The 25067-nt window shown below is 43.8% G+C and overlaps 1 protein-coding gene across 1 annotated transcript in view; it reads right to left on the minus strand.

Moving 5' to 3' along the window:
• The window catches only part of APOB (apolipoprotein B), a 50227-nt gene that overhangs the window by 16422 nt on the left and 8738 nt on the right, over nucleotides 1-25067 (minus strand). The window contains exons 4-24 of the mRNA XM_035109988.2: nucleotides 23482-23627; nucleotides 21674-21827; nucleotides 21331-21486; nucleotides 19461-19585; nucleotides 19246-19328; nucleotides 17844-18066; nucleotides 16066-16293; nucleotides 14670-14787; nucleotides 14388-14534; nucleotides 12836-13047; nucleotides 11732-11972; nucleotides 10133-10309; nucleotides 9558-9749; nucleotides 8024-8191; nucleotides 6902-7113; nucleotides 5219-5401; nucleotides 4367-4488; nucleotides 3240-3450; nucleotides 2930-3105; nucleotides 1600-1787; nucleotides 351-490 (exon numbers count right to left, since the gene is read on the minus strand). Coding sequence (XP_034965879.2) covers nucleotides 351-490; nucleotides 1600-1787; nucleotides 2930-3105; nucleotides 3240-3450; nucleotides 4367-4488; nucleotides 5219-5401; nucleotides 6902-7113; nucleotides 8024-8191; nucleotides 9558-9749; nucleotides 10133-10309; nucleotides 11732-11972; nucleotides 12836-13047; nucleotides 14388-14534; nucleotides 14670-14787; nucleotides 16066-16293; nucleotides 17844-18066; nucleotides 19246-19328; nucleotides 19461-19585; nucleotides 21331-21486; nucleotides 21674-21827; nucleotides 23482-23627 — 3602 coding nt within the window. The remainder of the gene's footprint in view (nucleotides 1-350; nucleotides 491-1599; nucleotides 1788-2929; nucleotides 3106-3239; nucleotides 3451-4366; nucleotides 4489-5218; nucleotides 5402-6901; nucleotides 7114-8023; nucleotides 8192-9557; nucleotides 9750-10132; nucleotides 10310-11731; nucleotides 11973-12835; nucleotides 13048-14387; nucleotides 14535-14669; nucleotides 14788-16065; nucleotides 16294-17843; nucleotides 18067-19245; nucleotides 19329-19460; nucleotides 19586-21330; nucleotides 21487-21673; nucleotides 21828-23481; nucleotides 23628-25067) is intronic.

The raw sequence follows: 25067 nt of genomic DNA on the forward strand, positions 1-25067 counted from the left end.
AAACTGCATCTTGCACCAGTGTATCTCGTGTAAGAACAATTTGCCATTAGTACAGTGGTACCTTGGGTTACAAACGCTTCAGGTTCCAAACTCCGCTAACCCGGAAGTAATACCTCAGGCTGCAAAATTTGCCCCAGGGTGAGAACGGAAATTGCGCGCCGGTGGCACAACGGCAGCTGGAGGCCCCATTAGCGAAACCGCGCCTCAGGTTAAGAACGGTTTCAGGTTAAGAACGGACCTCCGGAATGAATTAAGTTCATAACCCAAGGTACCACTGTAATGAGGCTAGGCTTCAAGGCTGCAAAGGGTCCTTGTCAGTGTCAAATAAGACATGTCATCTTTCGCTTTACCTTTTTAAGAAAAGCTCCTCTGGGATGGCAAGAAATTCCATGTTCTGAAAATTGAGCTCCTGGAGTCTGCTTAACTTTTCCTGTAGATTTTTCGCATAAGGAACGTTCTTGGATGCCTGCTGTAACCAGGTATTGGTCGCCTGCAAGATCAGAGTAAAATATCAAGCTACAAAGAGCCTTGGGATCAGAAAAAGTTCAAATGAGCAATTCGGTCACCCTAACCCACCTGCCTAGAACCCCTAGTGCTGAAACTCAATGCAAGCAGTCTTGTTGTCACATTCTAGCCCCACATCTTGGTGGTGTTAGAGCTGCAGTAGTAGCATCAAACCCCTACCACCACCCAAACATACGGGCACGGGCAAACACGGGCGTCAGTGAAATTGCACGTATTTGAAACACCATTGGAAAAGCCTGCAGGCACCACATTCCACCCCGCTCCATTCTGCCCCTTTGGGTGATGTTTTTGTGACTTTGGGTGTCGCTTCCAGGTTTGGCGTGATATGTGTGTGTGTGTGGCCGCACACATATTGAACAGGCGTAAATGGGGGCTTGGTTGTACTGCCTTACACTATGGGAGAATCCTTGAAGCATGTATTGCTGCTCTCCTCACGCCAGTACCTCAAGAAATTGAGATACCCTTGGCATGGGGAAGAGCTGAGGCATGGCCCCCCTGACTTTCTGTAACCCCGGAGGCACAGTAAAGAGCTGCGCTGCAGAGATTCCCACGCTCCTAGAGTTACGCCCCCCCTGGGTCTTTGCTACGGTTGCTAGAGAACTCTGACGAAATCTCTGTAGTTTGCATGTCCATCTGTGAAATGGAAATCGGTCAAGCGAATATGACTGGCACTTCTTCATAGCATTGTTTTTTAAAGTTCTCAAATGATTCCTAATTGATGACTCTTTTTACATCATTCTGACATTTCCTTTACACTGAAATGAACGTATGTTGCATAATTAACTTACGTAAAAATACCAGACAGTGAGACAAATAATGTAGTATTTGGTGGAAACCAAACAGCAGCAGAACAGAAACAGCACTGATTGAATGCAGGTTGGAACAGAACTTGCTGCCTTCTTGCTTTCTGAGCATTTCCATTACTGGATCTTTTTTTCTTCCCTGGTCTTTGCTTCTCCCAAACCAATTAATCGTGTACTCATAGGTAGTTCTCACTGGAATCATCTACATCTCTCACTAGCATGATTCAGAGCCACATGAAAAGTATGTTCTATGACAAATAACTCCACTTACTACTATCAAGTTTGAAAATATATGTCGGACTGTCATATCTGTATTGGCTACTTGGTGGTCCAACAGATCATTGGCATGCTTCTGCAAAGTCTTCGAATAATCTGCAAAGTCTACGGGTGGGGTGGCTGACATTTTCCTCAGGGCTGCGCTCTGGCCTGATTTCCACTGCAATTCAAACTTCTCATTATCTAAGGAAGAATGACAAATGTCACCTTATTATTTCCCATGGAGTCCAGTTTGCAAAGTTGGAAAAAAACAAACACCCAAACCCTCCACTGACATGTGGTGGAGGGACTTGTACAGAACCCAAACTGTAAAAACCCAAACTTCCTTATAGTGAGACTGGTCATTGGTCCATCTAATTCAATATTGTCCACATTCAGGAGGCAACTGCCCAGGGTTCATATAGACATGTCAGGAAGTGGTGCTTTTTGCGTGGAAAGCAGCTGAGCAAAGCGATTTTACAGCATACAGGATGTACAATTCAGGCCTGCATGGTTTGGGCTCTTCCAAAGAGAATTCACATAGATGGCTATGCAATTGTGTAGCCTTGTTGATTCAGGGCTGCCTCAAATCATTTTGCTGCCCAAGTCAACAGGCAAAATGGCCCTTTCTTCCAAGGCACATACAGAGGCCAATTGGACTGGTAGTTGAATCTTACTCTTGTTAAAGGACAGCGTCTTCCACAGCACCTGAGGGCAGCAGGCTTCTGTAGTGGATACAGGGCAGGCCACATGTCACTCATACCTCTGGCTGCTCCCCCTCCCCCTCAGCATCTGCCACTCTGATAAGGCTGGCCCTGTGTGGGTGGATGCTGAAGGGTCCCAGGGTTTGGCGTGTGATGAGTGGAATTCTTATCCAAAGAATTGATGCTTTTGAATTATGGTGCTGGAGGAGATTCTTGAGAGTCCCATGGACTGCAAGATGATCAAACCTATCCATTCTTAAGGAAATCAGCCCTGGGTGCTCACTGGAAGGACAGATCGTGAAGCTGAGGCTCCAATACTTTGGCCACCTCATGAGAAGAGAAGAATCCTTGGAAAAGACCCTGATGTTTGGAAAGATTGAGGGCACTAGGAGAAGGGGACGACAGAGGACGTGATGGTTGGACAGTGTTCTCGAAGCTACGAACATGAGTTTGACCAAACTGCGGGAGGCAGTGCAAGACAGGAGTGCCTGGCGTGCTATGGTCCATGGGGTCACGAAGAGTCGGACACGACTAAACGACTAAACAACAACAACAACAACAACAACAACAACAAGTGGAATTCTGATCCTTCACCACACATTGGTGGCGGAGAAGGTGTTTCACGTTGACACATGATCCTACCGTATCCCAAGACAATTCTCTCCGAAATTGAGGAGCCGTGACTTGTAGCCGAACTGTCAATCTGGAATGTCAGCCCATTCTGCGACTGTTGCAGTAATACATCTGTTTTTGCTTGTGTCCTCAGGCGAGGAATGGAGATGGAAGCTTCCATTGCTGACTCTGTCCCAGCGCTGTATCTGGAAAAACGCATAACGGAAAGACTCCTGGTTTAGCAAAAATCTACCCTTAGAAATTCCAGAGGGGCAGAAGTCTAACTTTCTCCAACTAACACTACAATATCTGCAAAAATGAGAAAAGCTTGTGGCCTTACCCTATGCGTCCCGTAAGAGTAACTTCAGGAATTTTCCTGTTGTTGATGTCTAAGATAAAGCTGTAAGCGCTCCTCTCCTGAGTGGAGTAGTCAGTAAGTCTGAAGTTGGTGCCCAAATCAACGTTGAAGCTGGGAACCTGGAGGTCACTGGTTAAAATCTTTTTGCCTCGATTGTATCTGAAGATCAGTGTGGCTTCACATTGTTTTGCACCTGAAACGAGCAAATAGTTTACAAACAGAATTCACAGAGATTGCTATGTAAAGCAGTCGTGACAACTGAAAATACAGTGGTACCTCGGGTTAAGAACTTAATTCGTTCCGGAGGTCCGTTCTTAACCTGAAACTGTTCTTAACCTGAGGTACCACTTTAGCTAATGGGGCCTCCTGCTGCTTCCGCGCCGCCAGAGCACGATTTCTCTTCTCATCCTGAAGCAAAGTTCTTAACCTGAGGTACTATTCCTGGGCTAGCGGAGACTGTAACCTGAAGTGTTTGTAACCTGAAGCGTCTGTAACCCGAGGTACTACTGTATTAGGCCCCTCCAAAAAAATAAGCAACTGAGTGGTTCTCTGGATTGTGGCTTTTAATTCTAAAACAACCCTTACCTTCCAACCAATCTCTGGGCTAAATCACTCGTGCATATACAACACTCTCTATCCTTGATGACTGACAGCTGGCAACATAAACTGACTCAAACTTTAAAGCCCTGAACACGGCTTATATCAAAGTTCTATCTGAGGTGTTAAATCTTCCATCACTTGGACAGATTCACCCTAGAAAGCCTAGAAAGAGCCGTCTAGCTCAAGTTCACCTTGTTTAATACGTATTCAATTCATCAAAACAGATGAAGACTCCAGTGATGATGATGATGATGATGATTAATTTATTTATACCCTACCCTTCTGGCTGGGTTTCCCCAGCCACTCTGGGCGGCTTCCAACAGAATATTAAAATAATCTATTAAACATTAAAAGCTTCCCTAAACATTCATCTCCTGATCTTTCAAGATCTTTTTTTGGCATGGGAACTAGGGCAGAGATTTAAAAAAAACTTTGGCAGTGAAGAGACTTGGACGCTTTTGCAAATCTTTGCAACTTTCACTTGCATCACTAATTGCACAGCCTCTTACCTGCGGCTTGAGCCATGAATTTCAAGGTGTCAACCAAATCCTCCTCCTCTTTGTTTACTTCATAATTAGCACTTGCTATATATTCCTTTACTTCCCCTGTTGGCTGTAGTTCAATTTCATACCTAATGATGTTAAGATGGAAATATCTATCATTGTAAAGAATGAAATGCAATCATAGTTCACTTGAGGAAAGCACTTCACTAATCAGGTATTGGGGCCAAATAGTTCAGCGCTAGGAGTTTTGTTTTTTGTTTCCTCCCAAAAAATTAGGATGTATTTGACATTGACATCAACGCAACACAAAAAAAAAACGCCACGGAATCGCCTCCTCACATGCAAACTCCTTAGCATTGCTCTGGCCATGTTACAAAAATATCCTAGGAGTCAGCAAAATAGTAGCCATATAAGCACAGAGACTAGTTAGTTGCATATATATAATCATACTTTCCTCTGGAAAAAAATCAGAAATAAAGAAGATAGCACACACACACGAACACACACATCTATAAACATAGCTGTAGTCAGGACACTGTACTCTAAAAATTCATTGTGCGAATATAATATATAGTGTTGGACAAATAACTTAATATGCTAAGAATATCCATTTTCTTTCTTTCTAGCCCTCGGGAAGGTAAAGAAGAACCTCAAAGTGTGTGTGTGTGTGTGCTGGCCAAAAGACAGAGCTTTCCACGACTCCTGGAAGCAGAATAAATGATGTGAAAGGAACAGATACATGAACATTTGCATGCTTTATATGGTCACCGAATCTGACTTCTCTTGGTGCAGGATCTGGGTGAGACTGAGGCAGAAGAGAAGGCATATGTGCTGCATATGTACAGCGAACCAACTTACCTGGTTTCCCCAGTGAGTGGATAGTAAGGTGCTGTCTCTGTTGAGCTGGCATTGGAGTATTCTACTCGGGTACAGTAACTAAGACCAGCGAAGAAAGATGTGCAAGTTGTCCGGGACTCTCTGTTCTCAATCAGAGGAGGAATAACTTCTGTTCGGGTTGGGGTGACCAAGGTCAAGACGTTGCTGCAAAATAAAATGGAATGTTTATTTCATGGTCTAGGACAAGGCAGTGGGTGAAAAGAAGAGCTTGTGAATATGGACATGTGTTCATTTGGATCTAACCAGAAATCTGTAGCAATGCACCTGATAAGCAAATTATTCTTATTATTTACAAGAAAAAAATAATAACTTTCACACTGTGCAAACCTGTATGTGTCTAAGCAGACGAAAGGGATTTCAGTAGGGCTTAAATGTAAAGGTAAAGAAACCCCTGACAGTTAAGTCCAGTCGCGAACGACTCTGGGGTTGCGGCGCTCATCTCGCTTTACTGGCCGAGGGAGCTGGCGTTTGTCCGCAGACAGGTTTTCTGGGTCATGTGGCCAGCATGACTGAGCCGCTTCTGGCGAAACCAGAGCAGCACATGGAAATGCCATTTACCTTCCCACCGGAGCGGTACCTATTTATCTACTTACACTTTGACATGCTTTTGAACTGCTAGGTTGGCAGGAGCTGGGACCGAACAACAGGAGCTCACCCCGTCATGGGGATTTGAACTGCCGACCTTCCTATCGGCAAGCCCAAAGCTCAGTGGTTTACACCACAGTGCCACCCACGTCCCTTTCAGTAGGGCTTAAAGGTAAAGGGTACCCCTGACCATTAAGTCCAGTCGTGACCGACTCTGGGGTTGCGGCGCTCATCTCGCTTTACTGGCCGAGGGAGCCGGCGTACAGCTTCCAGGTCATGTGGCCAGCATGACAAAGCCGCTTCTGGCGAACCAGAGCAGCACACGGAAACGCCGTTTACCTTCCCGCTGGAGTGGTACCTATTCATCTACTATCCCAACTATTTAGCTTTAGCACCAGGGAAATTTAAAACTACAGTGGTACCTCGGTTTAAGTACACAATTGGTTCCGGAAGTCTGTACTTATACTGAAGCATACTTAACCTGAAGCGAACTTTCCCATTGAAAGTAATGGAAAGTGGATTAATCCGTTCCAGACGGGTCCGCGGAGTACTCAACCTGATGCGTACTTAACCCGAAGTATGAATGTAATTGGTTCCAGAAGTCTGTACTTAACCTGAAGCGTACTTAACCTGAAGCGAACTTTCCCATTGAAAGTAATGGAAAGTGGATTAATCCGTTTCAGACGGGTCCGCGGAGTTATTAAACTGAAAGTACTCAAACCGAAGCGTACTTAAACCGAAGTATGACTGTACTAGAAATGTTCATTACACGGCAGATACCCTAATATTTAAACTGAATGCATTTCGCCTTGGGAATGCTTCCATGCAGAGAAAGACAATGTCTGAACCAGTGGATAATGCTTACAGCCAGGAGCTGGTTTTGTGAAGGCTGCAGCTTGAAAAAGAGCCTTGCTAACTGCAGCAATTGTTGCTGGGCATTTCCATAACAAGCCTACCCACCAGCTACCTTTCTCATGAGCATGGAAAAGGCAGCACAAGTTTTACAGTTCGAGAGCAATAGCAGACATGCTCATAGAACTCAAATCCCTCCAACAGTACCTGATACTGAGGAGCTTGGTTGGAGTCTTTGGTGCAGGAATGCTGACCTTCAGCTGCCCCGCTTTCAGTCCGACGTGGGCTTCGATTCCAGATTCATGGTATATGTTGGTGTTCATCTGCACGCCGTTTCTAGCAAACACAGGGATGTTCACTCCTATGTGAGTCACAAATTCCACTGCCACGGATGGTTTTGCAACCAGTTCTGCTTGCATCTACAGGGTGGACACAAAACCCAATTTTTAAAAATTTCTATCACGGAAATTTTCTTTTTGATATGGTAAATATCAGAATAATCCCTTTCTATTCCTGGTGATGGGCAGATTGGCAGTGCATTCTCCTAACTGGTCTGTTAGAAAATAAATGTCGGCTCCTCGGGCGCAGGGCCAAACAAGCAATGCACTGGAGGATGGGGGTTGGCCGTCAAAATGATTTTGCCATGCCGTGCTACTTCTGTACACAGGATTCCCCACCGATGGATGGGTTTTCAGCCAGTTGTGTTGGCAGGGCTTGGAACCACATGCCTAGAGGATGTGTGGATATGATCTGTTCATCAACAGGTTCGGAACACAGCTTTTTGATGACTCATTTCAAGAACCAGAGCCAACATGAGGCCAAGATGCTTTGCTGCACCCATGCGACACACACACACACACACACACACCTGTGTATAATTCTCTACTAGGTTAGCTCTGCAAGATGCAAAAAGACGCTGTGTGGTCCATTCCAATAAAGTCTTTGTTGGCAACTAGAGTGCTATGTACACAATAGAACTCCCACCCTGTGGTTTCCTGCAACTGGTATTCAGAAGCATGTGGAGGCAGAGCACAGTCGTCGTGGTTAGTAGCCATTGATAGCCATTTCTTCCATAAAATCCTCTTTCAAAGCAATCCAAGTTGGTGGCCATCCCTGCATCCTACGGAAGCCTTAAACAGAACCAGACTATTGGCTTATCCAGCCCAGTATTATCTACCCTAATGGGCAACTCCTGAGTCTCAGGCGGGAGGGGGGGGTTGTCTCACAAACTATTCTGCAGTTTGACTTGCGGTTGTGCATCCTCATATGTGAAATTGCAACTAAGGTAACCAGACACACAAATAGAATTGTAAGCAAGCTAAGACTCACAGTCCTCTGTAAAATTTTCACTTTAGCCTTGGCTCCAGGAGTGGCTACTCCAGAGAAAGCAACCTTTAAGGGCAATCCTGCACCTGTCGGCAACTCAAATTCATTGTCCATGAAGATGTAGTGAACAAAGAGATCGTTGTCAATCCCCCCTGAGATGGCTTGGGCGATCTATGGGCGAAAAGATGAAAGCATTTGTTAAATGACTATCACATACTTTCCCAAAGTAATTCGGAGGATGATGATGATGATAAAGATGATGATCATCTTTTTCGTTCTTCAAAGAACATACGTTTAAAGAATACTGGAAAATGTTTATTGAATATAGGGGGGGGGAACTGTGTACATTTGAAAACATGGGCAGTATTAAGATAAATTCAGCAGTGTAAATAAGTTTTGATGGATGTAATTGAATACTGGTTAGTTCTTATGAAATATGCAGGGATTTATATTATGCAAAATGAACTATGGAAAGAGAAGAAGGGAAGTCATTGATATTTTAAGGTTGTTTAAGTGAATATTCTAAAATGTAAGACAGAAAATTTAATAAAAAATATAGGGGGGAAAGATGATCATCATCATTCTCTCTGCGTCCCGTGATATTCATGCAAGTGGCACTTTGCTACAGCCTTTGTATAATAATAATAATAATAATAATAATAATAATAATAATGCATCGAAGATGTATGGGAAATTACAGTGGTACCTCTACTTACGAATAACTCTACTTACGAATGTTTCTACTTACGAACGGAGCTCCGTCCGCCATCTTGGATGCGGTTTAGATAGGATTTTTTCTACTTACGAATTTTTAGATAGGGTTGCTTCGACTTACGAATTCTTTCTCCCAATGCATTCCTATGGGATTCGACTTACAAATTTTTCCGACTTACGAATGTGCGTTCGGAACGCATTAAATTCGTAAGTAGAGGTACCGGTACCACTGTATTTCAAGTATCTGATTTAATGAAGAAGTGGCTGCAGTGCAAGCCACAGGCCTTTGTTATATACTGTACCTGAACCCACTCCCTTGGAATGGCCCGTCCCCATGCCCACTCACAATTGATTCCCCAGTTGAGTGAGCAGGTGGGATCTACTTCTCCACCAGCAAGCTCAGCCCAGGGACCACCTTTGTTTCCTGAGAAACTGCCCAAGGCCCCCCCCCTTGCTGGATTATGGAAAACGAGGAAATACCAGTCCGCAATGGCACCCACCAAGAAGGGTGAGTGGTCTCATACGAATGTTGTTGTTGTTGGTTTTTAAAAAAGTGTGCCGGGGAGCACAATTTGGATGAATACATTGGTGGGGGCTGCAACACTTTGGTGCTCTCCCCACTGCAGTCCTAATCCAGATCAGGGTGCAATGCTTTGGAAGAAATGCTCCCATTCAATGGTAGTCTGTGTCCCAATGAAAATAGCAGGCCAGGCTCCCCACTCTGCATCAGGACCTCAGTAGGAGAGGCCAAGAGTTAAATTCCTTTTTAAATGAAGGGGACAGAAACATGCACAAGATGGTTTCCAGCATTTTGAAAACATACCTTCTCGGGCACAGTCTGAAGCGTGAGGAGGCTTCTCCGAATTAGATTTCCAAGTAGCTTGAAGTCACTGAGTTTCAAGTATCCAAGCTCTTCCCCAAACATTCTCAGGTAGGCTCTGGCTTCAGGTGTCTCTTTGGAGGTGATTTCTCTGACCATTTTCTCAAAATTAAGCATGATTCCTTTCATGGGATCCTGAAAAATGTTTTAAAGAAGGCAACAAGCAAAACATCAACCACTGTCATAACCCTCTAGGATCACAGGGGGTACCGAAGGCTAGCAAAGCCCATGTGGAATGTACAGTCTCAACTTAAAGAGGGATCTCTGTCCAAAATGGCAGTCAATATGATGCCAACATTTCTTACTCTGAGCAGGAAAGAAATTTCCTCAAATCATACTAATATTTTTGTGTGTTTTTTGGTGCTTCTTGTCATTTTCATTTTTGAGAGCAACTCCATGTAGAGCCTTACGATAAAATGTGGTTTTCAACCACTGCACCCCGCTAAACATTGCTACAGGGTTGAAGGGTTTGTTTTAAAAGCCAACAGCACCGTTTCATCTAGAAAACTGTGGTATACCTGATCTTGTGTGCCATCCTTGGAGTACCCAAAATATTTGAAAAGCGCTTGAGAAATTTCATCTGGCACCTTGCCATCTACCCAATACAAAGCCTTTGTGGCACTGTCAGGGAAAAACCCACTCGGTCCGAACATGGCTTCTAGTGTTGGCTCAAAGCTTTTCCCATCCAAGCCGATCTGAAGAAAATGAGGGAAAAATAAAAACAAAGCAGAGTGAGTAATAGAAGAGTATTTTTTTTTCCCCACTTGAGAACTCCAAGTTAATTGGAAGGGTGGAAATTCTACAGGCAAGCTGCAAATGCATAAAATAGAGAGTTGAATGAGCAAGCAAGGGTCTAGCTTGGGGTAATGGTGTCACTTAACTTGACTTCCCCTCAGTTGTGAGTTTTTGGACGTAACACTAATCGTGTGCTGCTGTTATGCTAAGTCATGAGCCATGTCTTCTGATATCAAGATGTTAGCAAGACATAAGAGGAGCTTTGCTGGGTCAGGTAAAGGTAAAAAAAAGTAAAGCACCCCTGGACAGTTAAGTTCAGTGAAAGGTGACTATGTGGTTGAGGCACTCATCTCACTTTTAGGCCGAGGGAGCCGGCGTTTGTCCACAGACAGCTTTCTTGGTCATGTGGCCAGCATGACTAAACCGCTACTGGCGCACGGAGGACTGTGACAGACGCCAGAGTGCACAGATATGCCGTTTACCTTCCCACCGCAGTGGTACCTATTTATCTACTTGCACTGGCGTGCTTTCGAACTGCTAGGTTGGCAGGAGCTGGGAAAGAGCAATGGGAGCTCACCCCGTCGTGGGGATTCGAACCCCCAACCTTCCGATCAGCAAGCCCAAGAGGCTCAGTGGTTTAACCCACAGCGCCACCAGCTCCCTTTTAAGGGTGAGAGCAAAAGTCTATCTAATTCAGCATCTTGGCTTCTACTTGACCAATCTGCTGCATGTGAGAAGCTCAAAAGGCAGCTGTGAGGGTGATAGTCCTCCTTCACTATTTCCCTCCAGTGACGTGTATTCAGAGACATACTGCCTTTGATAATGCAGGTAAACATATCAGCCATCATGCATATTGGCCATATTTTTGCATTTTTATTCCTGCGGCAATTGATGACTGGCACCCTGTCATTTCTTGCACCTTTTGATAATTGAGATCTTGTGAGTGTGCACCTGCCTTCTAATTTCATCAAGCTGCTGTTATTTTGAATTCTTAACCTTTATACACTGCTTTAAGGCTGAAAAAGCATCGTATAGAAAATAGTAGCACATAATATAATGCAGTCATACCTTGGAAGCTAAACGCCTTGGCTCCCAAACAAATCGGCTCCCGAATGATCGAAACCTGGAAGTGAGTGTTCCAGTTTTTGAACAGTTTTTGGAAGCCGAAAGTCCGGTGCAGCTTCTGAGGCTTTTGATTGGCTGCAGGACACTCCTGCAGTCAATCAGAAGCCGCACTTTGGTTTATGAATGGTTCCAGGAGTCGAACGGACTCCCAGAACGCATTCTGTTAAAAAACCAAGGCACCACTGTACACATACATTTATATGCTGAAGTCAATAATAGCAAGCAAACTGAAATAAATGCGAAGAAAGCTGTTGTACCTCAAACACATCTATGGGATTCAGTCCAGTCAACTGCAGTGTAGTTTTTAGCATGGATTCCTTAGGCACGTAGCTGCTTGAATCAAACAGCAGGTCTCCTTCCAGTTTTCCTGAAATTGGACCATTGGACCATGGCAGAGACAGTGTCTTGGAAGCCTGATAATTTTGCGAAAATCTTCGGAAGTCCTTGGCTGGTGGAACCTGGACTCCTTTCAGAGCCTCATTAATTTTTCCCCTGAGCCTGATGACATTAAAATAGAGTGGCAAAATTATTAATACAACATTTTGTACAATATTCAGGTAGAATTCAGCTAGGGTAGGTTTCTGGCATAAAAACTCAATTTAATATATTTTTTATTCACATCTCTTTAGGGAACGTTATACTTAGTGGCTTAGAGTTCTGGTGCCTGACCTCAGCAAAAAACAATGGGACTAACAGGAATCTCACAAAGACCTTGAAATGTCAGCTTCACGGGACCAAAAATATGAAGCACTCTCACATTTTGCCACATATAAAATGGGGTTTTGGTGCTGGGAACTTCATAATAAGCCAAATTATATTGCAATTCCGGTGATGGTTCAAAAAAAGGCTAAAATGGCAGCCCGCTAGCCCACTCTGATCCCCCTACCTGAAATTTAGTGAGAGTTCACTTCTAATTCAGCAGCCTTAGAGAAAACAAAAATTGTGGAGCAATTTGTGCCATTGTCCCTTTGATTATGACATGGCTGGAGAGGGGGGGGCACTCTAGCCCTCATACACACCTTAGAAGTGCTATTTTTCCAGGAAAAGAAGTGCCGGAACTCACCATGAACTCCTCCATTGTTCTCTTATAAACCAATAGCTCAGTTGGTAGTCTCTTAATCTCATGGGCCATGGCAATGGCGCCCACCTGAGAGGGGCCAGAGCTGAGCTCCAGTGAGCTATGGCTGAAAAAAAGCCCTGCACCTTAGTCAGGGATAGGCTGGTCCCCCAAGATGAAGAAGCAGGCTCTTACTAGCCTATGTAAATATCTACCTTATGGACTCTTGATTTAATACAATTATTCCACTAATCATAGGTAAAAATTTGAAGCTACATCAACAGATTCTAAAACAATTACTTACAATTCAGTGTAAGGGTCTGTCGAGTCTAAGATATTGGCAATGTGGGAGGCTACAAAGCTTTTCACTTGTTCATTCTTGTCCTTCTGAAGACTTTTAATGACCTTGGAAATGTCAGATGAGGAAGGGTGTCTCATCAGCATGAGATAAGCTGCCAGGCGTTTTTCAACTGGTGAAGAAGCCTCTTGGAAAACCTTGACTAGAACCCCTTGGTCCTGTAACAAGATGAACAAAGTAAAGTTAAAGAACAAAAAATGGCAACTAGAAATGGCTTGGCTTCTAGTTTAGGAAACATTTGAGTTTCATTTCTCCTCGTTTCCAGAAACAAAGTTTATTTTAAGAATGAGTGATGCTGTTTGAAGTCAATCATAGCTGTAAAGGTGATCTGCAATATCATCACCATTATGATTCAATGAGCTTCCTACTTTTAATTAGGAGTGCACAAATTTGTTAATGTCTGTCTCAACACATAACTATCAAACACTTCACTTTTTCCATTTTGTTTTCTGCAGTGCCCAACCATATTCATTTCACATTTTTGCTACAAAGGAATTTTACTGTGTCTATTCCCGTAGCTCATATGTTTATTTACGTGGTTTACCTAAACCCTGCAGAAAGGGGAATTGAACTCCGGCCCCTTGGCTGATGCACAGGGAGTTCAATCTATCTCACCTCTAGGTGAAGTGTAAAACACAGCACACTCCACAGAACTGTGTAATCAACGAAATAACTAATTATGTAAAATCCATAGTTCATAGATTCATAGAATTGTAGAGTTTTAAAGTGACACAAAAGGTCATCTAGTCTAACCCCCTGCAATGCAGGAATCTCAACACAACCGCCCATGCAATTTGAAATCAGACCCTGCTTAACTTTGCAAATGTGCTAGCAGTTTTATTGCTACACCACTAGAATGGTTTGTTTCTTAAGCGGGGGGGGGGAGTGTTGGCTAACATTCATATGAAGGGATTCCAGTCCTGACCAAAGAGTGAACAAGGGGGAAAGGGGAAATTCATTAGTAGCAATCGCTTTACTACAGATTTCTTTAAGCCCTAAACAGGCTCAGCCCTGGATATCTGAAGGAGCGTCTCCACCCCTATCGTTCAGCCCGGACACTGAGGTCCAGCTCCGAGGGCCTTCTGGCTATTCTCTCACTGCGAGAAGTTAGGTTACAGGGCACCAGGTGGAGGGCCTTCTCGGTAGTGGTGCCCGCCCTGTGGAACGCCCTCCCATCATATGCCAAGGAAATAAACAACTAAACGACTTTTGGAAGGCATCTGAAGGCAGCCCTGTTTAGGGAAGTTTTTAATGTCTGATGTTTTATCGTGTTTTTAATATTCTGTTGGGTGGTTGAAGAAACCCAGGGAATGAATGAATGAAATTATTATTGATATTATTATTCTTTGACATCACTACATTTAATATATAATTAGATTCCACTAATGCTAGTTTACACAAGGTCTGCACAGTTACTAAGAAACAAAATGTGATTTGTTTGATTGCTTAAAGCATAATTCTATGGAGGGGCAGCGAACATGCAATATATTCCGTTTACCTCAGCAGTGATACTCATTTTTCTCAGTGCCTGAATGGCAGCTTTCTGGACTGCAGGTGATGCCACATTACTTCTAATACACATTTTCAGAGACTGTTTCACATTGGGATTGGCTTCTTCTATCACTTTTCCCATATTGCCAATGGCCTGTGGATCACATAAAAAAAAGTTGAATATAGGGACTTCCCTCACCCAGCCAGGGAATATTAGCATATAAACAAGGGCAAATGATGCATTTTTAAACTAAAACACAAAAATACATAATAATAATAATAATAATACCCTCAGGGTCAGGTAGGTGAGTTCCTCATCTCCAGAGCATTCGTTGCTGATCTGTGACACCATAAAATTAGCAACATCATTTATTTCTTCTGTCACTATCCTGTTGTAATCGTAGAATCTGGAAGAAAGGGAAATCGTATCAAAGATTTTTAAAGCTCCATGGAGAACTTGGGTGCTAAGATGTTAATTGCAAGCCTTAATGAAATGCATTTTCCCCCCAGAAGAAAAAAGAAACTTCCCACATTTAGATATCTTTTTCTATAATGGACTTGCATTTTGCCTACTTAAACAAAGAGCCTGTTGATGCCATTGGACTCCATTGTGACCAGGAATGACAGGAGGTGTATCTAGCAACTTCTGGGGACATTACACTGAGGAAGCCCTCTCTAGAGGGCCTCAGATTTCTCCCTGATTTTGTAGATCACGATTCTTCTGCCGTATCTGGTTAAATATGTGCTATTAAATACAAACTGTATTGATATGGCTGGCAGCCTATCAGTAATTCAGTAAAATTAATCAACCCAACCTATACACTGAAACTTGCATATGAACAATAGCTTTCATGGGAAAAGCACATATTCTTTATTTTTACATGGTGTGTGAATATGGAGCTGATGTATTCCATTCCACTGACTGCAAGGGGAGAGGGATAAATGACCCCCCCCCAAAAAAAAGAAGAGCAAGGAAAAGCCATTGCGCCAAGCTGGTTGGGCTTAGAAAGGGTGGTAGCTCTGCCATGGAATTTCCTCACTGCAACCATAGCTGTCAGGCTAAAGGGATTTGCACACACACACACACACACACACACACACACACGCCTTGGCAGTAGATAAGCAGAACAGTTTGAAATTTTAATGATCACAGCGAGAGAACAAAGAACCCATTTCCAAGGAATGGTGATGCTCCCAATTAATGATCACACCCCTTTACGTCCCTAGTCACCCACATCACTCCTATGTCTTGTAACCTGAGTTTGTACCCTCTGTGCTTTCCGTTCTGCCACTTTCTAAGCTCTTCTCGATCTTGGGGAGAGCAGAGGAATGCTTTCCAGAGACAGTGCATCTGTTAACTCTCTCTCTCCCAGTGCTTCTTCTCCAAGCTGTTCCCCATCCAGTGTTTCCCAGCTTCTGCCTTCTGAACTATGCCCCCCTGCAAACCACTGTTCCAAATCTATGCTGCCCTCCTGCTCCTGGGAAGATTCGGGATCCTGATCAGGGGCAGGGGGGGGGAGGCTCCCACCATTGCTCCTCAGTGCAGCCCTCCTCAGCACGGTCCCTGACAATAGCACTGCTATCAAACAGCTAGTTGGCTAAAGGTCTTGTAGACAACGCTGCAACCACATTATATTCCTTAAAAAATCAATTTCAGGTCAAAAACACACCCAGTTGCCACATACCTGTTGACGGTGTGACTCAAGGCATAAAAAGAAGCTCGGCTTGGGCGATACTGGGCTGTGTTGAGGATCTCCCGTATCCTCTTCGTGCAAGGTGAAGGCAGCAGCGCCAAGCTGTATGTGACGGCATCCAGTACAAGTGAATCGACGTTGCCTGTCCTCAGGACTTGGAGGATCGCACCAAAGCACTCTGGGGTACCGCACTGAGTCAGAGCCTGTATTGTGATTGAACTGAAGGGAAACAAACCAACAAATTTCAAATCCAACGCAAAGGATTTGACACCATCTTGCCACCAACATTACGTCATCCATACACAGCCATTTATTGTTATTTCTGGTACTTCTGCTCCTATTAACTTTTATATGAACCCACCACTCTGTAGAAATGTGCCAATAAATGAAAAACAATGACCACGTGTGTACACGCACTAAATCATCATAACACAGCGGATGCCCGCCAATACATTTGGTGGGTGGAACGGGGAATGCTGCGCCAGTGTTGTATGGAGGGACACTTCGGCTCTATCCAACCTTCCCCAGTCTGATGGAAATGGGGTTTGGTAGAAGCAGTGTGTTTGGGACGGATGAAGGACTGGGTAGAATTGAAAAATGCAGGAATTTTGTACTAAGAAGGATACTGTACAGCAGAGTGTTTGGATGGCATAGCTACCTGTACTAGGATAAGACTAAAGTGCACAAGGGAGTCCTCATTAATGTGATCAGGAAGAGCCTCTATAATGTTTAGGATCCGGCCCAATGGCCTTCAACAGTAAATCCAGCTCACGGACAGTCCGGGAATCTGCATGTTTTTACATGAGTAGAATGTGTCCTTTTATTAAAATGCATCTCTGGGTTATTTGTGGGGCCTGCCTGGTGTTTTCACATGAGTAGAATGTGTCCTTTTATGGTATTTAAAATCCATCTCTGGGTTATTTGTGGGGCATAGGAATTCGTTCAATTTTTTTTTCAAAATATAGGCCGGCCCCCCACAAGGTCTGAGGGACAGTGGACCGCCCCCCTGCTGAAAAAGTTTGCTGACCCCTGTATAAGACTTTTAAAAGGGGAAGTGGCAAGAATAGTTACAGATTGGTGTCAGTGTTTTCAAGTGAATGAGATTTTCAGGAAGGCCAAAGAGAGAGGATGGTTCAGAATTTGGAGGGGGGAAACCATATTGGGGAATAACAAAAAATTAATATATAAACTATATAAAATCTTGTTAGAATGGGAAACTAAAGATGAGCTAGCTAAGGCTGTGATTATACACTGGGCATCAGATGTTGGACATAGTATTTAATTCTCGGCTTGGGAGAAGTTATGGAATAGAATGATATTATTTTCGGTGGCGTTTGATTTAGGAGTATATATTAGAGATGCTTTATAAGTGGTATCTGACCCAAATCAGGAAGTCCCTAATTTTATTTTCACCTCTGTCATGAACTCAGTGGCATGTTGAATTTTGATACCAAGAAGAAAGGTTTCGTTCTGGTTCATGGGTGTATAGCTGCTAATAAATAGATTTTGCCAACGAAGAGGACAATGAGTAAATTAGACTATCTGATGGAAGGTAAATGTTTAATTGTTGTCCTTGGGACCTCTGCAAAAAAAATCATGTTGGCCAATATTCTTTCTCCCACACTTTTCCATGGTGTATACGCTCGACTTCTGTCTTCCCATTGCAACACCTGAACAGTGGACCATTGCAACAAATCTTTTGGCCGAACAAACAGTGAGCTTTCACTGTGAGTGCTTCCATATTTACTCAGTTCCCGTTGATAAAATACCTGGAAGTTTCCATCATCTTTGGCACCAGAGGACCCAGAGTAGCATTGTGTAAGCTTCTCAGTCCGGTCACAAATCTATAGAAGAGGTTGGCTCTTTTCTGGTTCTGCTGGGAGATGGACAATTTCTGCAGTTCCTGAAGGACTCTCAGAACAGCATCGCCATGCCTGTGGGATTTGGCCTCCACACTCTCCGAGGACAAGCCTCTCTTTACCAGGCCATTGACTGTAAAGAAATGCATGTTATCAGAAGGATGCTGTACGTTTGCATTTCTGGGACACCCTCTACATACACACACACACACACACACACACACACACACACACACACACACACAAAATAATAATGCCTTGCAAAATATAAACATGCTGCCCTAAGCTGTATCCCGCAGTGACTTAGTGCCAGTGGAAAGCACTGGCATGGGGCAATCTGTTTTTGTTGATCTACTGTCCTTTCTGCAGATCTCTTGGCTCTTTAGAAAATCTGCTTTTCAGAGTTGAAGGACCCTCTCGATCACTATAGGCAATGGCATGGAGGGTGGGCGCAGGTAGAGACCATTGGCAAAAATTATGTGCTTTGTCTTGTGCCAGTGGCATTGCTTTCTCCTGGAGAAAAGTCACCATTGGATACAACCTTTCATCTTGATCTTACATACACCCCTGGGATAGCTCAGTCAATAGAGCATTCATGAGACTGTTAATCTCAGGGCTGCGGGTTCAAGCACCATGTTGGGCAAATGTTTCCTGCATTGCTGGGGGTTGGGCTAGACGACCCTCATTGTCCCTTTCCAACTCTACAGTTCTATGATTCTATGATCATTTTTGGATAAACAACTCATCCATACATCCTCAGTGTTTCTTTGAGAAAATCAACTTGTATTGGTCATGGGGTTACTTTTTTATATATAACTACCATTTTCAAAGAGTTCAAATTATCAGGTTGTGAAAGAGCAAAACCTTCATGCTCCCCAGTAAAAAATAGCCTCATTGTGACAAAATGTCAAGTAATTTCTGGCCTTCTGAAACAAAACAACTTTACAAAACAACTTTACAGAAAATGGAAACTTTGAGTTAGCATGAAGTTCCCTGATTGTCTTTTCAGAAGCCCTACATTGTGTGGTGCTCATATGATGGGTACGGTCTCAGTTCATTCATATTATCACTGATATGTGAAACCCCTTTGCCTGATAGGTTGGGATTTTAAACATAGATGAATCCAGGAACATGCCTTTGTCACACCCAGCTGTATACACCACAAACATAGCATAGGTTTCTCCTTTTTTCTTTATATATTGGGAAATTGCCCGTAGCCAGTGCTTAGCCTGTCTCTACATTTGTAATTCCTTGCATTACGTAAGCCCCACAGGAAAGAGATCAATCTGAGAGAGATTTCTTAAAGCCTTACCATCTATGTCTCTGTTGTTGGTTTGAACGGTGTTTTCAAGTTTCAGAAGCTGTTTGACTTTGGACATCATGCCATACTGTTGTCTAGTGGGCAAGAAGGGGGGGAAAGAAACTTTTTTTAAACGCGTAGTCAAAATGCAAAGTTGTATACAATATGTGTGTTTCAACCGCAGCCCAATCGGAAAGGGGTCAATAGAGACATGACATATAACCTACTTGTACGATGAAGGTAGGAACAAGTGCTCTTCCGTGCAGATTGCCTCAGCTACATGCTTTTTCGTTGCATCGATGGTGTACTCACAGTGCTGTTTGCTGCTTATCAGCGTGGACATTGGCGTATTCTGCAAAACACAATGGTGGCAGAGTTAACTACCTTTGAAGGTGACCCAGAAACTACAACTAGACTGGTGACTGGGAGCGGCCGCCGAGACCACATAACACCGGTCTTGAAATACCTACCTTGGCTCCCAGTATGTTTCCAAGCACAATTCCAAGTGTTGGTGCTGACCTTTAAAGCCCTAAACAGCCTCAGCCCTGGATACCTGAAGGAGCATCTCCACCCCCATCGTTCTGCCCGGACACTGAGATCCAGCGCCGAGGGCCTTCTGGCTGTTCCCTCACTGCGAGAAACGAAGTTACAGGGAACCAGGCAGAGGGCCTTCTCGGTAGTGGCACCCGCCCTGTGGAACGCCCTCCCACCAGATGTCTCCCCACTCACGCAAGAAACTAAGGATCATCACAGCCAACCATGAATGAACAACCACATTCTAAGACAAATCCTGACCTCTCTCACCAACAAAGAAACACGAACAAACAACAGAGAACCTGCACAAACGACGTTGACGCCAAACCCCTACACATATCAAGAAAAACAGAAACATTGGCAATCCATCACACCCAACTCCCCATCCCACCCACTTCTTTCCCCCCCTTCCTCATAATGTCTCAACAAGTAAAATTGATGTATAAAAATGATGCATGAGACACTGCTCTACCTTTGTAACCCAAGAAAATTCTTAATAAAAATAATTATAAAAAAGAAAAGAAAAACAACTACCAGACTTTTAAGAGACATTTGATGGCAGCCCTGTTTAGGGAAGTTTTTAATATCTGAAGGACTATTGTATTTTAATATTTTGTTGGAAGCTGCCCAGAGTGGCTAGGGAAACCCAGACAGATGGATGGGGTATAAATAATAAATTATTATTATTATTCACCCTAACAAAACAAATTGCACTGTAGCCATTTTTTTTCCAGCTGTACTGCCACCTATATTGGCCTGCTAAGTGTGGCAAGGGGGACAAAAGTGCCCCTCATTGCGTGCCAGGATCATACAGATCACTAGCTAGCCAAGCAGTTACATGTACAATGTAGTAAGTTAACACTTTACAAATGTCCAGGTTTCAGAATACATACACAATCTAATTCCAGAGGGAGAATTATCTAATGGTTGGATCATAGCTGTCAACTTTCGGATTCGAAAATAAGGGATCAGCAGCTTCACCTGTCCCAGGGACAGTCTAGAGTCTAGACTCTACGGTATATCTAACAATCCAGGATAGCAGCGGGAAACGGCACTGGAATAAGGGAATTTCCAGCAAAAAAGGGAAGGTTGACAGCTGTGGCTTGGAATAAGGGAGCTTCCCGCAAAAGAAGGGAGGGTTGACAGCTATGAGTTGGATTCTCCCCCCCCCCCAATGGATGCCCCCAACCCATCATGCCTCAGTTTAACCTGTGTTTTTCTGCATAAGGCTTTGGCTCACATCATTATTTTGGCAAGGGCCATTTCTCCTACCTAAGAATGAAACAACCTACAGAGTGGATTTAACATCAAAAAAATACTTTCCTTCTTTTCTTTTTCTTTTAATATCCCGCCTGAGGGTGAGTTAATGGTAACTTACAAACATACTTCTTGCATTGTGAATCTTGGTCATATAATAAAATTGTTTTACCGCTCCAGGTTTGGGAAAGACTGGTTTCCAGTATAATGATAAACTGGAAGTCAAGCTTTGCCTGTGGTGATAATATCTGGAGGCTGATAGCATCAGAAATACAGGCTAGTCAATTCTCATTTCATGCTCCTTACCAAGCCTTTAACGAGGGCAAGCGGGCTGACATAATTTCTGATGGGGCTGAAGTTTTCACAGGATTTCAGGTTTCTTCTGACTGCAATGTCTGCGGCGTTGCTGCCTTTCCTGCTTCTTATTTCAATGTCGCTGTCGCATTTTCCATATACAGTATCCTAGGGGGAGGAAAATATACACTATTGTTTGTGTCTCCGACATCATTTGAAGCCTAACTGAAAGACTTCTCTGAAGACCCAAGGTTGGCTTTTCCATTGGGAAAAGGTCCTTTCGTCTTGGCCATTCAGCTAGGTCTCACTACATAGATTAAAGGGAAATAAAACGATGGATGACTACGCAACTGACCATGGAGAGCGTTTGGGAATTGGCGTCTGTCTCCATGGGCACCATGAGAGCCGAGATTATTCCTCTCTTGATGTTGAGTATGTGCATAGCTTCATTCTCCTCAGGGTACAGCTGGAAATTCTTCCCGTCTTGAACACTGAATTTCAGCGCATACCTGTGCAAAACAAATAGAAACATCATTTAGGGGAAGATATGCTGATGTTCCAGCTTGTCAATGTTCTTCTTCGATTGCGGTGGCACTTTAGGACACTCTATTCTACTCCATTCCATTTCCTCTCCCCTCACATTTTTTAATCCTCTACCCCATTGGACATTCAGCATTATGTGGCCACTGAGCTTCCTTAAGCCTCAGTGGGCTGTTTTTGGGGTGGCTTTGCCCATTAGAGCTTTTACCTAAAGGATTTCCCTCACTTCTACTCTTGCAAACCATGGAATTTTGCCGATCAGGCAGATACCTCCACCTTGTTTCTTAGTGGCTCCATTTGGTTATGCATTAGCTCTAAATATATATGACGCAGCCGCTTGACCGTGAGTGCCTGAACACCATTATCACTGCAGCAATATGCCCAGCTTGAAATTAGCATGTGCTCTTGTTAGCAGTTCACTCCTCCATTGCTGGGTGTGTGATTGTTACATCAAAATGTCTATCTTTATTTTCTAGGTTGGAAAGCGTGAGAATGGAAGCGAGCCTTATCTCTTCCGCTCTGCTGTGGTTTTTTAAAAACTTTTTTAAAAAATTTATTGGAATTTTATTTACAGCATAACACAACCCCCCCACCCCCCAATACACATTAAACGTGAACATACAGTGAACATAACCTACAACAATTCAAACAACCAAATAAAAGACTTCCTTTATCCTCTTTCTGGCCTCTTTATTTACTTCTCATAAACTGTTTCCTTTATGAATAATTATTAAGATTTTTCTAATTATAACTTAAATATCCACAAAGTCTTTTTTTTTTTTTTTACTTTCTGTTCTCTCTCGGAGCTAGAGTGAGAGGACACCATGATCATTTGTCCTGTAAATATTGCTGAATAAAAGCTTAGAATGAGCACACAAATCTCCACTTCGTTTCTGCTGATCTCTGCTGAGTGTATGTGCACATAGGCATCTGCTATGTGTGGCTGGAGCATCCCGGGACTGTTGCTTTATGGATGTCCCAGAGCTGTGTGACACCAGGGAGATGCCCGGAGAGGTTTGTCTCATCCCGGGGGCTGCGTGGGCCCCCAGGGGCGTATCCTGACAGCTCTGTGATTGTGTCCAAAAATGTGATTTCAAAAATCCTAAAGAGACAACTAAGAGGTGAGCATTTAGATTTGCTCCAGGATCTTGTGCTTTAAAACTAACAATTCACTCTCTAGTTGCATCTTGGAGACACCACTGCTCTGTGTAGCTGCTATCATTCTTGACAGATGGCAGAAATCACAAGAACTATGACCTCTGAATAATGCTTGTTAGGCTAACAAGTAGATAGAGGGCTGTCATGCTCGTGTCCAGCTTGTAGACTTCCCCCAGGCATCTTGTTGGCCACCATGAAAACAGGAAGTTGGAGAAGATAGGCCTTTGGCCATTATCACCACAAGAACACCATTATGTGTTCTTAAAGGTAAAGGTAAAGGGACCCCTGATCATTAGGTCCAGTTGCGGATGACTCTGGGGTTGCGGTGCTCATCTCGCTTTACTGGCCGAGGGAGCTGGTGTACAGCTTCCGGGTCATGTGGCCAGCATGACTAAGCCGTTTCTGGCGAACCAGAGCAGCGCACAGAAATGCTCACTAAATATCATTTAAGGCAGTTTTTCTTACTGGGACATGTCAGCAGCAAACTTATCGAAGTTCCTTGACTTCTTCAGTATAGGCCTTCCCTCAGGGTCAATTCCAGACACCTCCCGGAGGGAGCAGTGGCTTGTCCTGAGGATGAAATTGCATAGTTGTGGGACTTCCAGCTCAACCTGAAACAGAAAGAGTGTGATATAAGCCGGCACGATATTTTCTGCAACTAATCAAATAAACTGGAGGTTGAAGAATTCTTATTAACCAGTGATAATGTTCTCTTAGTTTCAGGTGAATGGCTATGCAGTGTCAGCAGAAATGATGGAGGTGGCTTGGGGCAAATAAACTAGCAAATAAGCAGGAATGGTTTAGAACAGGGATCCAGCCTACATATACCGTTTTACCGGCCCATGAGCCGCCCCCGAACTGAGCCACCCACTCGGCAAGTCCCCCGCGTGCTGCGCTAAACCGGCACAGCGCAGCGCAGGGACTCACAGAGTGGCGCTGGAAATCGCGTCTGCGCATGCGTAGATGCCAGAAATTGCTTCTGCGCATGCCCAGACACCGAAAATCACTTCTGCTATAGGCGCAATTTTTGGCGTCTGGGCATGCGCAGAAGCGATTTCCGGTGCCGTGGACAGGCGCAGACATGATTCCGGCATCATGCGGGCCACGGACGATCTCCGCTGGAGTGATCCGGCCCACGGCCGGTAAGCCTTGCCAACCCTGGTTTAGAATCCAAATCAAATGGGCAACCTCGTGATTCCCAGATGGTGGAAATGAGAGGCACTGGTGTTAGGGGCTATATATTCAAGGTCCTGGGGTCAAGAAAATAAATAAGTGAGATTGTTATAATAGAGATTCAGAAGTATTCTCAGGCTTCTACCAATAGATAAAGCTTGTTACAAAAGAACATAACCTGCTTGTTTTTGTCTAAAAACGCAGGCAAAGCCTAGAGTCAATAACTGCAGCCAGCCATCTTCCTAAGGTGCTACACCCAATATGCCAGCAAGTTTGGAAAACTCAGCAATGGCCAGAGGATTGGAGAAGATCAGTCTACATCCCAATCCCAAAGAAGGGCAGTGCCAAAGAATGCTCCAACTACCACACAATTGCGCTCATTTCACACGCTAGCAAGGTTATGCTTAAAATTCTACAAGGCAGGCTTAGGCAGTATGTGGACTGAGAACTCCCAGAAGTGCAAGCTGGATTTCGAAAAGGCAGAGGAACCAGAGACCAAATAGCAAACATGCGCTGGATTATGGAGAAAGCTAGAGAGTTCCAGAAAAACGTCTACTTCTGCTTCATTGACTATGCAAAAGCCTTTGACTGTGTCGACCACAGCAAACTATGGCAAGTTCTTAAAGAAATGGGAGTGCCTGATCACCTCATCTGTCTCCTTAGAAATCTCTACGTGGGACAAGAAGCTACAGTTAGAACTGGATATGGAACAACTGATTGGTTCAAAATTGGGAAAGGAGTACGACAAGGTTGTATATTGTCTCCCTGCTTATTTAACTTATATGCAGAATTCATCATGCGAAAGGCTGGACTAGATGAATCCCAAGCAGGAATTAAGATTGCCGGAAGAAATATCAACAACCTCAGATATGCAGATG

This window comes from Zootoca vivipara, chromosome 3 (assembly GCF_963506605.1).
Source record: "Zootoca vivipara chromosome 3, rZooViv1.1, whole genome shotgun sequence".
Classification (NCBI taxonomy): domain Eukaryota; kingdom Metazoa; phylum Chordata; class Lepidosauria; order Squamata; family Lacertidae; genus Zootoca; species Zootoca vivipara.